General features: G+C 42.1%; 1 protein-coding gene across 1 annotated transcript; it reads left to right on the top strand.

Annotated features, from left to right (window-relative positions):
• Positions 1-2,005: 2,005 nt before the first annotated feature.
• LOC137522022 (olfactory receptor 5AR1-like) lies at positions 2,006-2,953 on the top strand. The gene has a single exon (XM_068242041.1). The coding sequence runs from the start codon at positions 2,006-2,008 to the stop codon at positions 2,951-2,953; it is 948 nt and encodes a 315-aa protein (XP_068098142.1).
• The last annotated feature ends 14,074 nt before the right edge of the window (positions 2,954-17,027 follow it).

Below are 17,027 nucleotides of genomic sequence, written 5' to 3'. Positions count from 1 at the left end.
CTTGTCAGTATCTGTGTTTATTAGACAGTTTCGTAGGTGTTGATGATCAAGGAGCTCACCCTTAGTCTAGGAATTCTGTTGTTATTATCTGTGTTATTATCTAGACCAGTTTCCAAGGTGTTGATGGCCAAGGAACTCACACCTTAGTCTAGGAATTCTGTACCATCTGTATCATTATTATTGTCTAGTCTAGTTCCAGTAGTGTTGAGAATCTAGGAGCTCACACTCAAGCCTAGGCATTGTTGATTATCTGTTATGACCTGCTTTCCTGACCATTCTTCTGATCTTTGATTCTGTACCTTAATCATTCTGATACTCTGTTGCCAAAACTCTGCTGGTCTTAGGATTCTGTCCCTGTATGCTGTCTCTGTACTTTATCTGTCTGTGTGTTAACGACCTGGCCTGTCCGACCTCGAGAACTCTCTCTCCAGTTAAGAGATAGTTCGCAGATCTGTCAGTGACACATTCCCAGTGGTGTCACTCACGTTCTGTCCTTCCCACTCTCAGTCTAGCTCCGCCCCTTGGGGAGCTTCAGACCTGGGGAAGGAACCTGATCTCATACTATATCTCTTTAAAGTATTACTGTTGCACCAAAACACTCTCATATCTCAGGTGTCCAGAGGTTAGAGATATATCTGATTATCGGTGATACTGCAGATCATCAATAATCAGGTATATATCTGTATTCTCGGTGATACTGCAGATCACCGGTAATCAGACCCTCTCTGTGTTACACCGATCATTACAACTATACACTGAGGAGTTGAAAGCAACTACCCCTGTGCAGGAACATGGTTTGTCCTGCAGCTTCAACACATTTCATTCACTTTCTGAGGACTCTGCTTTCTTCTTGCAAATAATGGACCTGTGGATGAGTTGTCTTACTTTTTTGTCAATAAGAGTTTACAGTTTTTTTTATCTATCCCACCTGGTCTGCAGATCCTTTTGCTTGTACATGTGGACCGGTTTGGCTGACCAGACAGAGGCGTAGCTATGGGTGGGCGAGGGGGAACACATGTCCCCAGGCGCAGCACTGTAAGGGGGCTCAGAGCAAGGCCACCACACCCTAAGTGAGTGAGAGGCAGCTTGCTGGCTGCGCGAAATGCCCCCTACTTCTCTCCCTCCCTCTGCAGGAGTGCAGAAGTGTTAACAGCAGCAGAACAAGGTGGGCACATCTGGCTATCTAAGGGTGGGGGGGGGGGGGGACATCTGCCTATCTAAACAGCATTTGTACATTTGGCTTCACCCGTGACCACACCCAATTTGTCTAGAGGGGGGGCACAAAAACTGTCTTTGTCCCCAGGTGCTGAAAAGCCTAGCTACGCCTCTGTGACCAAATCCTGCAACGGTGGGTGAGAACTGATGGGGGTTTCAGAGCGTTTTGGAATTTCTTTAACTACTTTGGACCGAGCTAATTGAAATCTACGCCCATTTTGGTGGGCTCCTGGCCGGCAGGGCGTAGATTTCAATTAGCCGTCGCTTCCCGCCAATCGCGCCGCTCAAACCCGACGGCTCTGCCTGTCTCTAAGATGGCAGAGCCCTGTGAGCGGATCAGGAGCCGATTTCAATGGCTCCTGGCCCTGTCTTTCAATGTAAGCCACTTACGTTGAAAGACACAGTCGTTAAGTTTGCATCCTTCACAATAAACCTTGTGTCCCTTTGGCGCTACTGCACGTGTGTCACGCGAGCAGCCGTTGGGACAGAAGGACAGGGCCAGAGGGGCGGGTGTGTGCATACGCGCTGACATGTGGTGGCGGCAGTGACAGGGGCGGTAGGTGAGGGGGGTTGTGAGGGAGGCGTAGAGCGGGCTTAGGCCTACTAGTTTTAAATAAAATGCCAGCAGAAAAGAAAAAAATGACTCCCAATTATTGACAATTAAAGTACAGCACCTTAGTATACGTTACATGCACTAAACTGACATTTTCTGAAATAGTAAACCACTTTTCCTAGTCCTTTGAAGTTTACTAAAATGAGATTCTACTGTATATCTATTTTAGCAGCTGAGATGATTAAAGAGAATGGGACATCTGATGAAGATTTTATTCTGCTGAGTTTTTCTTATCTTCCAAACCAAAGGATCTTATTTTTCTTAGTGTTTTTGGTTCTGTACATTCTTACAATCTTGGGTAATGCTACAACCATCTTGATCATTTGTTTGGATCTTCAACTTCACACCCCCATGTACTGGTTTCTCTGTGGCCTCTCCTTCTTGGACATCTGCAACACCTGTGTAACCATCCCTAAACTTCTTGTTAACTTGATAACCAGAGATGGATCCATTTCCTACCTCGGGTGTGTGGCCCAGGTGTTTATTTTTGACTCTCTGGCAGGCACTGAATGTGGGCTTTTAGCTGTCATGGCCTATGACCGATATTTGGCAATCTGTAACCCTCTACATTACATGAAAATTATGACAAACAGAGTCTGTTCCACTTTGATAGCTTTGCCATGGTTGTCGGGGTTCCTGCAATCTTCCATAAACACCCCCTTGACGTTTCAGCTCTCCTTCTGCCAATCCAAAATACTCAACAGCTTCTTTTGCGAGGTTCCATACCTGCTGAAGATCTCGTGTTCAGCGATTTACCTTAACCAGATTGTTCTTTTTGGTATTGGTGGTCTGTTGAGTCTAAGCCCCTTTATTCTGACATTTGTATCTTACAGCCTGATTATCAAGTCCATTCTGAAGATCCCATCTGCGAAGAGCAGAAGTAAGGCCTTCTCCACCTGCAGCTCTCATCTCACAGTTGTCAGCATGTTCTACGGTGCCGCCATGTTTGTCTATTTCCGCTCCGCATCCAGTTACTCTATGCCTTTTGACAGAATGATGTCTTTATTTTACACTCTGCTCACGCCTCTGCTCAATCCCATCATTTATACCTTGAAAAATAACAATGTGAAAAAAGCAATGCTGAAATTATTTCACAGAAAAGAAACACTTAAATATGATTTCTAAGACTACCCAGCAAAAAAAAAATAAAAAATTGTGATCGCTGAAATTTTGCCGCAGTTTTAATGTAAGTCAATAAAGACGTTATTTAACCACTACTGGACCAGTATAGTATAAAAACGTCCAGTTTTTCCGTTAATGGACGTTTTAAACCGTCCAATGCTTAAAATCGATTTTCTCAAAAACTATAAGGTCTTTTTGAAAAAAATGTTTTGCCCCCTTGTTCTCACGGTTCTACTTAACATATGCGGAAAATGTGGTGTTTATGTCATGTAAGGGGGGCTTTGCTATTAACTGCTAAAGTTGGCGTTTTGGGTGGTTTTTAATCCCGAATAATTTTATCATTTGAGATTTTAAAATCGATTTTCTCAAAAACTATAATGCTGGGAATGCACGGGTCGATCCAGCGGTTGATTAGCCGCCAGATCGGCCCCAGCCGCTTCCCTGCTCGTCTGAGCGGATCGATTACAGCTCGTCCCCGCCGGCGTTTCCTTATCAGCGCTCGATTCCCTGCCATTGTCCGCTGGCGGGGATCGAGCGGGCAGGGGTCGAGCGGCTTGATCGGGCCAGCTGAATATTATCAGCTGGCCGATACACGGTACAGAAACGTACCGTGTATCCCCAGCATAAGATCTTTTTGAAAAAAATGTTTCAACCCCTTGTTCTCACTGTTCTACTTAACATATGCTGAAAATTTGGTGTTTATATCATGTAAGGGAACTTTGCTATTAACCGCTAAGTTTGGCGGTTTTTAATCAGGAATACTTTTATCATGAGATTTTAAAATTGAATCCATTTAAGCACATCTGGGACATCATGTCTCGCTCCATCCACCACAGATGTCCAGGAGTTGGTGGATGCTTTAGTCCAGGTCTGGGAGGAGATCCCTCAGAAGACCATCTGCAACCTATTCAGGAGCATGCCCAGGCATTGTAGGGAGGTCACACAGGCACATTTTAAAGGACATTACATCAAAGTTGGATCAGCTTGTATTGTTTTTTTTCTTACTTTGATTTTGAGTGCGACTCAAAATCCAGACCACTGTGGGTTGATTTCCATTGATAATTTTTAAATGATTTTGTTGTCAGCACATTCAACTGAAATAGTATTTCCTTCATTCAGATCTAGGTAGTCTTTTTTTGTGTTCCCTTTATTTTCTTGAGCAGTGTATTACTTAAAGAGACTAACAAAATGTTCATTCTTATTTCTTCTGTCCTATAAGTTCCTATACCTGTTCTAATGTGCTCTGCCTAACTGCAGCCTTTCCTAGTTGCACAGTGGCTGTATTATCTCTGTTACATGATCTAATCTCTTCTTTCTGGCTCAGGCAGTCAGGCTGGAATGTGCTGTGCTGCTTGCGATTGGATAGAAGCTATACACACCCTCTCCAGGCCCCCTGCACACTCTGTATAACTCACACACTGAGCTACTCTCAGCCCATCACCTGCTATGTCTTTTGTTTATAAACACTGCATAAAAATGGCAATTACAAGCCAGGATTGCAGCAGGGAGTGGCAGAAACAGCACAGAGGGGCCCAGGAGAACATAATGAATAAAATGGTATGCTTTTTATTGTAAGACTTTTAGAGTACAGATTCTCTTTAAATACCCAACTTCAGTCCTTTTGTTTCTTTTCTTGCTTTTAACTGTCCAAAAACATAATTCACAAATAATTCAAGTTCACACATCCTATTTAAAGAAATCAAAGATTCCTTTTAGTCAGACTATACTAATCTAGGTTTATGCAAACTGTCACAAGCATCCAATTCCTTTACCTATTTTTTTTCAAACAGACAAGCATTTCAAACAAAATTAAATTTTATATGTGGCAGGTTTGGGAATTTTTAGTTTTATAAACGTTTATTATCAGGAAAGTGATGTAACCTGTGAGCATGACATATGGCCCCCAGTTTCAAATAGCAGATAGTTTGATTATGAGAAAATAGTTTTTATTAGGAAAAGTGCTATAATTACGATGTTTCCCGCCTATTTTCCACGCAACCTTTATGCATAAACATGGCTACACACACAACATAATAAAAAGGTTACATTTTACCAGTTTCTTAATCAAAATGGTTGTATAAAATAAAAATATAATTTTTTTATGCAGAAATGTGATCAAATTTCGCATTTTTTTTCCATATTTTTTAATCAGCTGGGATGGAAAATTCTGATCAATTTTTCACAAAACTGAAGGGATAGTTAATTTGTTGATTCATAGCCCAAAACAACTATTTTTTCAGGATTTTTTTTTCCATAATGGGGGAAAACTGAACTCATGATATGTTGATCTTAACTTTAAAATATCTAAACAAGCAAAAAAAAAAAAAAGTTTGAAATTCTCCATTTGAAATAAACAAATTCTATCTTGTCTTCACAGAGATGGTCAATGAGATAATAATAACTTTAGCATGTATGCCATTTTATTCCATATTTTATGCAGCTTGTATTGTCCACCAAAACCTGAAAGGAAGAGCATTTGATTGGGCGAATTCCAAACTGCATATCATTTTATAAAACTCATATATAATTTTATAATAAATTTAAAGGCAAGCTGGTATTATTAGCGTCTTATGGATCAGCTCTAGTTGATTGAATTTACTGTAATTGGTGTTACTGGACAATATAAAGAAAAACACACAAACTTTTAAGCAGACATTTTTATTCTGCCAACTTTTTTTTATTTTTAGTACAAATCATTTTACATGCAACACACACCAACGTTACTTTCAGGAAATGCTACATTATTTTTTTGTGTAAATAATTAAGTGCTTAAAGGTAACAAAGTGTTGTGAATACTGACTCAGATGTGTGAAATGCTATAGTCACCCTAAAAACATCCCATGTATACAGCTTAATAAAACAAGAATTTTCACCGCTGTGCCCATTGTACGATTTTGTATCAAAGCAAATTAATACTTTAAAATCTCCACAAAATAAAACCACCTTCGCATGCACGAATCAGCAGCAAGAAAGCCTGTCCACATTCAGTATGGTCAATTTACTCATGGGGATGGTCAAATTAACATATTTGCATCAGCTCAGAGTGTTCAATCCTCTACTGGGTCATAGTGGAATATAGCTAGGATTGCTGGAAGGTTAGCGAGAAGCAGTGTTTTATTATAGTCACATAGTAACAATCACAGCCAGTGGTTATAAAAATAAAAATCAAAGACAGACCGGTGCTCCCTGTAAGCACATGAATAAGTGTATAGCTAGTTTACTAACTTTCATAAACCCAGTATGTTCTAATATGACCCAAGGAGGGCAGCAAATTGGTTCTGTTCCCCACTTTTCTCCAAACTCAGTAACCCAACTTCATGGTCTTGCGCCCCAACCTGACAATGTGCCAACTACAGAAGTATAGCAAAATGTACTTGTTACTTACAATCATAACAAGTCCAATAGCTCTTGAATTCTGTCTACCTTAACGATTTATTACACAAGCCCCTCCATTCTGTAGACACAAAGTGGGATGAGAGGCGACCAGAGGGGTGTGACACAAAGTGGGATGAGAGGCAACCAGAGGGGTGTGACACAAAGGGGGATGAGAGGCGACCAGAGGGGTGTGACACAAAGTGGGATGAGAGGCGACCATTGGGGTGTGACACAAAGGGGGATAAGAGGCATACAGATGAAATCACCGCCGGGAGACTTGGGCACAGGATACAGCCGGTATTGCTTATCCTGCTCCTGTACAAGTCCCGGCGGCGGTAATTACTATCCTCCCCTCCAGGTCCATGTGGATAGTGGGGAATTATGTTATTAGGCATCCAGCTATTGCTGGCGGCTGAATTAGTGTTTTAAAAGTAACTTCAGCTCCGTCTTCTGACGGCGCCAAAGTTACTCACTGTGTGCCGCTAAAGCCGTAATTCTTATTACGGTCTATGGTGGCGCCGGCTGCGCCCAAGTCTTCTGCTCTCTAATCGACGTGTATGGATAAGAGGCGCACAGATGATAAAACTGCATTAAAAACAGTTAAAATAGAAGAGGTGAGGAGGCTTACCTCACTGACGACAAAGAACTTTAATATGCACTTGCCAAGTGCATATTAAAGTTCTTTGTCATTATCCGACCTTGTCGACATTGAGGCAAGCCACCTCACCCATTCTATTTTAACGGTTTTTAATGCAGTTTTATCATCATCATCTGGGCACCTCTGATCCCCTCTGTGTCACATGCCCCCTTCGGGAGGGGTAGTCTTTTTGGTTAGGGCTTTCTACCCCTACAACCATCTAGAGCTATTTTGTAACGAGAGAGCAGCCACGTCCAGTTGGACTAGATACCCGAGTGGAGTCGGGTTTGTGCATCTCCACCTGCCCCAAGTGGTTGGTTGCCCACTGTAAACACCCTTTGTGAGTACCCATTCTTCTCCCCAATTTGCTTTAATTGTTTGACATACTACACTATTGGGGCTCCCGGTGTCTGTTTTTTTTTTTGTTTTCACTCCAGGGTGCTCTCAGATCACCCTACCTACCCGCTCCCTTTAGTAGGGCTAAGACAAATACCTTACATATAATGGAAACCACAGGGAGTCACAAGAAGTCTCTGGTTGTTCCCCAAGGATAAGCAGGCTCTCACATGGAAAATACACATGATCGCCAAATCTCTCCGGCCCCCCCTCTCTTTCCCCAACAAACTTGCACGACCTCGCCCACAACCTGACTGGGAGATCTGGTGAGCAGCAACTAGAAGAGTGCAACCTTGGCTGTGTTTGGAACTGAAGACTGCACAAAGCAACAGTATTCCTATGACCACCATAGAGTTCCTAAAAATGTTAAACTATTGACACTGAATTTTATGTGACTGTAGAAAAGGGAATGGGGGGACGGGAGGAGTGAGTGAGCACTCTATGAAAGTGGACAGAGGCTTTAATTTTGCATCCAAAATGCTATCTAGATGCATGTCCAACTTTAATCTAACATGTACAGCAGGGTTTACAGTACGGAACAATTATAAGTTAACAGCCGACCTGCACTAACCAATCAAAAGTGTGAGAGAGCTGCAGAGAGGGAAATGGTGTGGTCATACAGCTGTGTAAGCGGACTGTGCCTTTAATGCAGGTAAAATTAAAAAAAAAAAAAAACAGAATATCGGGCAAAAGTCCATTTATTTTAGTAATTAAACTTAACCACTTCACAACTGAGGGGTTTTACCCCTTCAGCATCCGAGCAATTTTCTCCTTTCAGCGCTCCATCCATTCATTCGCCTATAACTTTATCTGTACTTATCACAATAAAATGAACTATATCTTGTTTTTTTCACCACCAATTAGGCTTTCTTTAGGTGGGACACTATGCCAAGAATTATTTTATTCTAAATGTGTTTTAATGGGAAAATAGGAAAACATTTGGAAAAAAAAAACTTTTCAGTTTTCCACCATTATATTTTTTAAATAATGCATGCTACTATAATTAAAATCCATGTAACTTATATGCCCATTTGTCCCAGTTATTACACCCTATCACAATATTTGGCGCCAATATTTTATTTGCAAATAAAGGTGCATTTTTTTCAGTTTTGTGTCTATCCCTAATTACAAGCCCATAATTTATAAAGTAACAGTGTTATACCCTCTTGATATAAATATTTAAAGATTCCAGTCCCTAAGGTAACTATTTAAGTTTTTTTTTTTTTTTTACTGTAATTTTTTTTATTTATTTTTATATTTCAAAAAAAAAAAAATATTGGTAACAATTGGGGAGTGTGGGAGTAAATTAGTTAAAATGAATAGTGAAAATAATGTATTTGTATATGAAAAAAATGTTTGGGTGTAGTATTACTTTTTGGCCACAAGATGGCCACATTTTTTTTTTTAGGCGTCCTGCAAGCGTCGGAAGGACGCTTGCAGGAAGGGAGGCTGGGAAACTGAGTTTTCTCACAATGATCGCGCTGCTTCTCGTAGAAGCATGCCGATCATTGCGGGGGCAGAGATCAACGAACGGGAATGGATTTTCCCGTTCATTGATCTCTGGGCGAGCGGGCAGCGGCGTGCACGATCGTGGGAGAGAGTGCACGTGCGAGCGGGAGCGCGGACAGCGGCGGTGGGTGCGTATATCTACTCTCTGGCGGGGAACTGAAGTCCAAATGAGCGTAGATATACTGTACCCGGGCGGCGAAGTGGTTAAAAGGTGAGACTAATATATGAAATAGGAGGTGTTTGGATGAATTAGCTGACTCTAGTCTGACACTTGGAGCCTCAAAGATTGAACATTGTCACAATATTTGAATAGTCGGAGATTGTTAATTTGGGGTTCTAAGCCAAAATCATCAACATTATAACAAAGGCTTAAAATATCTCGTTTTGCATGTAATGGGTCTATTTCATATATTAGTTTCACCTTTTAGGTTAAATCACCGAAATAAACAGACTTTTTGCGATATTTAAATTTTTGGGAAGTCTTTGCATTGTGTATTGTAATGATCTGCTCAGCTGTCTGCACGGCCAGACAGCTGTTTGACCATTCTTTAGGTCTGAATGCTACAGGTCTCTGGAAAAGAGACCTGTCTTTGCTTTGCAAGTTTCAGAGTTGCTCTGCTGAAGAATTTGCATACACTTGTCATGCAAATTGTCTAGCTGCCTCCTTTGATGGCTTGCAGTATAAATACCTTTTGCTCCCAGAATCCCTTGCTGGTCATGATGGTTTGTTCCTGCTAAACTCTCCTGGAGTGTCAGCCTTGCTATGGTTTGCTAAGATTATCTTAGAGTAATTCCTTGGGACTGCACTAGGCATCCCTTCTAGTGCAGTCAGGTTGTATTATCTGTATTGCCTTGTTCCGTCTCTGTCTTGTCACCAGCGGTGGTCGACAGGAAATCGTTCTGTCTGGGAGTGTAGGCCAGAGCTGCGGTTGCTACTGGCTGCTCCATCTATCTGGATTGCATTAGCCCTAGTGGTAGTGGGAGTGCTTGCTTCTGTATTCTGCCTTAGGGGTGCTAACCAGAGCAGCGGTTGCTACTGGTAGCCCGATCTGTCTGTCTTGTCCGCTTGCTGTAGGCTCGGTGAGGTAACCGTTTAGCAAGCGTTTGCGTTCTCTATTTCCAGTGTGTGTTTCATTGGTTAGGTAGGGTGACACGCTTATCACTGGGCGCCTAACGCGCGGTGATCGTGTTGTAAACGCGTTCGCTGTTGCGAATGAGTGCGGTGTTCGCGTTTAGTTAGCGTTTGTTATTTTCCTTGATGTTCTGATTGTTGTTGCTTGCTGTGCCTTTCTTGTTACACTCGTGCTCTGTCCTGCTCGGTCTTGTGTCACTGTTGGCAATCGCCTTTCTGGCGATTGCGTTCCCACTTAGTTTCCATTGTTGTGTATTCACAGTCGCTGGGTGGCGACTAGATTGGTGGACACACATACAGTCTGTCTCTGTGCTCTTTCTCTACACTTGTGCTCTGTCTATTCGGTCTTGTATCACTTTTGGCAATCGCCACTCTTGCAAATGCGTTCCTACTTCGGTTCTGTTGTTGTGTGTAAACCGTCGCAGGATGGCGACTAGATTGGTGGACACACATACATTCTGCCTCTATGATCTTTGATTCGGTCTTGTGTCACTTTTGGCAATCGCCACTCTTGCGATTGCGTTCCCACTTCGGTTCTGTTGTGTGTTCACCGTTGCTGGGTGGCGACTAGATTGGTGGACACACATACATTCTGTCCCTGTGTTCTCTCTCTTTAAGGGCTATCTTGCCCTGCATTGCTTCAACTCGTACAATTCCCATCTAACATCTGTGGCCGTGCAGAGGCTGTGCTCGTCTGCACTCCACAGCTCCATCTGCCGGTGGGAATCTCCCTCTACAGGTGCTTAGCACCTTAGCTGGGTTCTCTCAAATTACATGCTTGTGGAGGATTTCCGCAGGGTCAGCGCGCGTCCTGTGCGCTGACCACGGAAATAATTCGACAATCGTTACATGTATTTTGTGATTTTGGGCTTTTCATAAACTGTAAGCTATAATTATCAAAATTACAACAAAGGCTTAAAATATCTCGCTTTGCATGTATGGAGCATTTTATAAATCTGTTTCATCTTTTAAGTTGCGTTACAGAAATAAATGGACTTTAGCACGATATTCACATTTTTTGCATTTTTCCTGCATACCTGTATCATAACTTTACATTTAGCCATCTGCCTGCAGTTAAATTCACACAAGCTGACTACAAACGCATCCATTGCGTTACTGCTTACCATATAAGGACATACTTTTTTTTGTATGTGGGAAACCCCTCTATCAACTGGCCGAAGTTGTTTATACATATATGCACAACGTACACAGATGTAGATGAAAACCCCCAGAAATAATTTGCATATTGGCAGGGCCGTAGTAAACTAGGTAAAGCACCAATTTATAGCTCGTGTTTAACAATATAAGCCCTTATAATGGACTGCGATAATGGATGGCCAATATCGATCATATGACCACCGTACAAAATAGTGCAAGTTAAGCGGAAAGATATCCTTTAAAGACACAATGGTTACGGGGGTTTCACCCATCATCTATACATACGCTATGTGGTCAAACTCCTACCCCCTCCTCCAATTAGTAACATGGCAGGGTTCAGCTATGGTACTTGATACATTTACAGCGGACCTGAACTCTGAACTTCCTCTCTGCTCAAAAAGATAAGCAACATCAGAATAACCTTTAAAGAAGATTTCTTTGTTACAGTGGATACAAATCCTATAATAAATCCGCAGACTGTCTACTTCCTGCTGTCATGGAAGCAGACAAATGGTTAACATCCTGTGTTTACAAATGAGCTCTATGCCGTGGCAGAGGAGATTCCTGAGCTGACACGGCTGAGAGATCAAATTACAGTGGTGATCAGTCACATATAAGGGGGAATTAGACAGGTTAAACCCTCTAGAGACACACAGGGTCCATTTCTCTCTGTTTTCCTTTTGTCCTGTGCAAGAGTTCAGGTCCCCTTTAAGCTGTATCTGAATACTTTGATCCTTGTCTGTAAGCAGAAAGCCATCTCCTGGAAAGTACTCGTTTTTTGGCACTAGGAGACTCCAGTGGTGAGCTGGAGAGTACTAAAACTACCCAAAGAAGAGATAGTCGATAGGCAGCTTGCATGAATATTTAAAGCAAACTTTATTCAGCTTGAACTTTGGCCAATGAAATGCGCTTCCACATTTGGAACGGACCAATTTTAAGGTGCAGAGAATTTGCCTGCAAGACAATCAATACAGAAGCCTCCTATTCAGCTGTAGGTTTAGAAATTGAGTTTTGGTGCAATGTTTAGTTTGTTGAAAAAGCCGTATGGAAGGGTAAACTATACAGAGACATAAAACAGACATAATGGTTTATAGAAAGATCCTTAAAAAAAAATGTGTACATAAAAAAGCCATTGCCACGTGTAATGCATACTGCACTAGTTTTTTTTTCACTTCCACCAGATGGCAGCACAGTCTCCTATGTAGATAACAACATGCTCTATGGTCAATTGTACTTGACCTGGCAAATGACTAAGGCAATTATGTGTCAAGCTGCGGACAAGGGGACATGGGCAGACAACTAGGAAGTGACATCACCAATACTGCAAAGGGCCTGTGGAGAAGGGTACATGCTGGAGCCTAATGTATTGGCTTTTACCTGTATGTGCCCTGCCTTCCATTACAGGCAGGTATTATAAAGTCCGGGCCGGGCTATGTCTTCCAGATCTCAAACTTACTATTAAAGGACACCCGCGGTGAAAATAAACGAATGAAACAATTGTATCTATCCTCCGCCTCCTAAAAATAACTTCTTTAAATATAAAACTGTGGAATAAATATACTTTTTTCTTTTTTTAACGGTTGTATTGTTTTTGCTCAATGACATTTATTTAAGTGTGCCAGAGCTAAAATCTATGGACTACAGACCCTTTTTATCTCTTTCCTGCTCACAGAAGCCATTTTCTGCTAGGAAAGCATTTTATAGTTGTAATCAGGGAGGGTCACACTGTAGTCTGACCCAGTCCTGACTCTGACAGGAACTGCCACTTACATACCTGATGTTTAACTCTTTCAGGCAGAGAGAGAAAAAAAGGAACACAGCCTAGTTATTTGTGTGCTAGGCACTGTACATACACGTCTATCTCATGTCACGTCACCTCGGGTATCATTTAAAGAGAAGCCAAGCAAAGTTTCGGGTAAAAAAAAAAAAAACAGTTAGCGAAGAAGAGTAACGCCTCTGGTTACTGAAGAGGCTTCCTGTGTCCTACTCACCCTCCTCAAGATCCAGGCTGCACTTCTCTTCGTGCACGAGTGCAATCATGCTGCACCCACGTGAGCACAGCTGTGGGCACAATACGGCTGCACTCGTTCCTGAAGAGAAGCACGACCCTGATCTTCAATCTGACAAGCCCTTGTCAGAGGTCTTCAGTTGGTCAACGCTTGGCAACGCAGAGCGGAGGACCGCATGGGAAGCCTCTACAGGATGCAGAAGCTTCCTTCTTAGAAAAGTTTGTGTTTCTTAACTTTAATTTATTTACAAGTAGGGATGGTCAATGAAATAATAATTCTAAATTTTGTAAAGTTTGGAAATAAACCTAGCTGCTACATCCGGTTCCAAGCTGCATAAATGTTCATCAACTCAAAATTATGAACATCTCTTTTGACGAAACCCATTCCCAACTTGTAGATCAAAATAAACAAATTTCTATCCATTATGCCAGAGGCTGTTGGCCATGAATCGCCTTTGTGGAGGGGTTTTTGTCAACCATGACTAAGCACCGTTTTACTATGCCATTCCGTATCACAACCAACCGATGTATGGTCGATGCTGTGCCAACAAATCCATTAAGGGACAATGCGGTGAAGGTACACACCTGCTTAGAGTTTCAACCAAACAGGAATCGATCAACAGGCCTCAATAACCCAAGTGATACTTGTACAGCTGATGGAAATTTTCCAAGATGACTGGTGGATATACTTTTGATTCTACACTCAGCGCTGATCACTTCTGTTCAAAGAAATTCAAAAATGTAGAAATAATTTGGACTGCTCCATCAAATGGAAAATTGACTCCATATGGCCAACTTCAGTCAAGCTATGGCGCCAACTCTAGGCAGTTAATTGAAAATGTGATTAGATACGACCTTTAAAGTCATGGCAAAATAAATAAATAAATCTGAAAATGGCCAATATACTGGTTTTCACAAAGTTTTCTACTTACGGTGTTTTAGATCTATTTGTCAGTTGTTTCTGAAATCTAATGAAGTTTAATTACAAACATTTCATAAGTTTCACAGGCTTTTACTGACAAAGAAATCACTTTTACGCAGAGCCAATATTTGCAATGTTGGCCCTTCTTTTTCAAGACCTCTGCAATTCACCGTGGCATGCGGTCAATCAACTTCTGTGCCACAACCCTGATTGACTGATGGTGACCCATTCTTTCATAATCAATGCCTGGAGCTTGTCAGAATTTGAGGAATGACCACAAGTTCCCAACTAAATTAAGGTCTGTGGAGTTTCCTCACCATGGATCCAAAATGTAAATGTTTTGTTCCCCGAGCCACTTAGTTATCACTATAGCCTTATGGTACAGTGTTCCATCATGCTGGAAAAGGCATTGTTCTTCACCAAACTGTTCATGGATGGTTGGAAGTAATTGCTGTCGGAGAAAGTTCTGGTACCATTCTTTATTCATGGCTGTGTTCTTAGGCAACATTGTGAATAAGCCCACTCCCTTGGATGAGAGGCAGCCCCATACAAATTGTCTCAGGATGCTTTACTGTTGGTATGAGATATGACTGATGAGATTCTCCGAACAATCATTTTGCCACATTTTCCAAATATCCGGAAATAGGCTTCTTAAGAGAAAAGAACGTTACCCCAGTCCTCAGCAGTCCAATCCCTGTACTTTTTGCAGAATATTAGCCTGTCCCTGGTGCTTTTCTTGGAGAGAAGTGGATTCTTTGCTGCCCTTCTTGACACTAAGCCATCCAAAAGTCTTCACACCTCACTGTGCATGGAGATGCACTCACACCTGTCTGCTGCCATTCCTGAGCAAGCTCTTCGCTGGTGGAACCTCAATCTAAATCATCTTTAGGAGATGGTCATGGTGCTTCTTGGACTTTATTGAGCGCCTTGAAGTCTTCTTCATAGTTGAACCTCTCTTGAAGTTCTTGATGAGCCAATAAATGGCTGATTTAGGTGCAATCTTAGTATCAGCAACATCCTTGCCTGTGAAGGCCTTTTTATGTAACACAATGATGACTGCACGTGTTTCCTTGCAGGTAACCATGGTTAACAGAGGAACAACAATTATTTCAAGCATCCCTCTCATTTTAAGCATCCAGCCTGCTGTTCTAACTCAATCAGCATGACAGAATGATCTCCAGCCTTGTGCCAGTCAACACTGTCACCTGTGTTAATGAGAAGATTACTGAAATATCTCTGCAAGTCCTTTTGTGGCAAGGGAATTTTTTTTTGGTGGGGGATAAAGTTCATTTTCATAGCAAGATAGTACTTTGCAATTTGCCTGATCGCTCTTCATCACATTCTGGAGTTTATGCAAATTGCCATCATAAAAACAGAGGTGCCTGGCTCTTCTACTGACCACATATGCTATTGCTCTGTTGTTATTGCCTGATGAAGCGGGATCAAACCTGCGAAACGCGTTGCATATTTGGAGTTCATAACTAAAATATATTGACTGTCTTTACAGTCGTGTGTCTACTTGGAGGGGGTAGGTCTACCACTACCTCCTCTATTTACCAAGAATTTGTTTGTTTAAGCTCATTTAGCTTTCTTTTATCCTTTTGGCGCCTCTGTTCTCCTGCATAATATTGAGTCCCCCCTGGGTGGAGGGTTGAACCCTCTTTTTCTCATCTACAGAGAGCGACTTCCAATTCCTGAGTGGGGTCAGGAAAATCTCCCCACCTGCCTTTACAGTGGTTGCCTAATGGTAACCCTGGTTTGTGAGTATTAATATTTACTCTATCTAGTAACCATTTACCAGTACATGTTACACTATTGGGGCTCTTGGTGTGCCTTGTTTTTATCATAAAAACAGAAGCAGCAAACTAAGCAAACCAGTATTTGTACAACTCTCAACAATTTTGGCCATGACTGCAGATCGATTCTTCTGTGACTAGAATACTAATAGCACAAAAAAGAAAATATCTCCTATTCTTTGCTGAGCCCATAGTGTCCTGCACTATGCCTGTAGGCTGACTACATGTCTGTACAGCCAAGGCCCAGCAATGTGGATCGACGGATCGGGTTCCATTCAATGTTGGGCAACATCAATCTTGCGTATGAACGGGCTTTCACAGTCTACAAGTCTCTCTGCTCTGAGATAAACTTAACAGTAAAGCCGTCATAAAAAAAAAAAAAACACTGTAAAGCCACCTCCTCCAGTAAATACAGGTGTGTAACTCAGAGCAGGGACAAGGTCCTCCAGCACCCAAGGCTGAGACACCAAAGTGCGCCCCTCCATCCCTCCCACCCCAGCCGTCACACACTGATTGCTATTACACTAAGAGGCCCCTCCCCATCCATCCCACCCCAGCCGTCACACACTGATTGCTATTAGACTAAGAGGGCCACAGGGCCCACAACCTCCCCAACACCTTAATCTCCAGTTATCTGGCTTGCAGTCACTGCCATGTATCCCCTTTTCTTATTTCTTTCTGCTTCATACACAATTAGGAATGACAACTGAATGAATTGTGCGCCCCCTCCTACACTGCGCCCTGAGGCTGGAGCCTCTCCAGCCTATGCCTCGGCCCGGCCCTGGTGTAACTTTAACACTAGTACTAATAGCAGCTAGGCAACAACCAATATGGTTGCTATGGTCACATGACAGACTGTTACAAAGGGGATTTCACTGGAACAGCTGCATCAAGTAAGACCATTGTGTGCGGAATGGCATAGCTCCCTGTTTAGCTTTACTAACAATGAAAAACCCGAGGGGAGGGGGGACTCGGACTGTCCAAAATTATTTTACCCAAACCATCAGAAGTATTGCCAGGCAACTAGCGGTTTTTGGGAAGAGGTTAGTATATTTCTGGTATACTTTAGGATTGTTTTGCAGTACCATGCAACGACGGTCAGACACAATGACAAATGCACATGAATAGCAGTTTTTTAGTTTGA

The sequence above is a fragment of the Hyperolius riggenbachi genome, chromosome 6 (genome assembly GCF_040937935.1).
Source record: "Hyperolius riggenbachi isolate aHypRig1 chromosome 6, aHypRig1.pri, whole genome shotgun sequence".
In the NCBI taxonomy this organism is placed as follows: Eukaryota; Metazoa; Chordata; class Amphibia; order Anura; family Hyperoliidae; genus Hyperolius; species Hyperolius riggenbachi.
This window is presented reverse-complemented; position numbering and strand designations above follow the sequence as displayed.

Coding starts and splice junctions, on each gene's coding strand:
- LOC137522022 (XM_068242041.1), top strand. CDS start 2,006: ATGATTAAAGAGAATGGGACATCTGATGAAGATTTTATTCTGCTGAGT.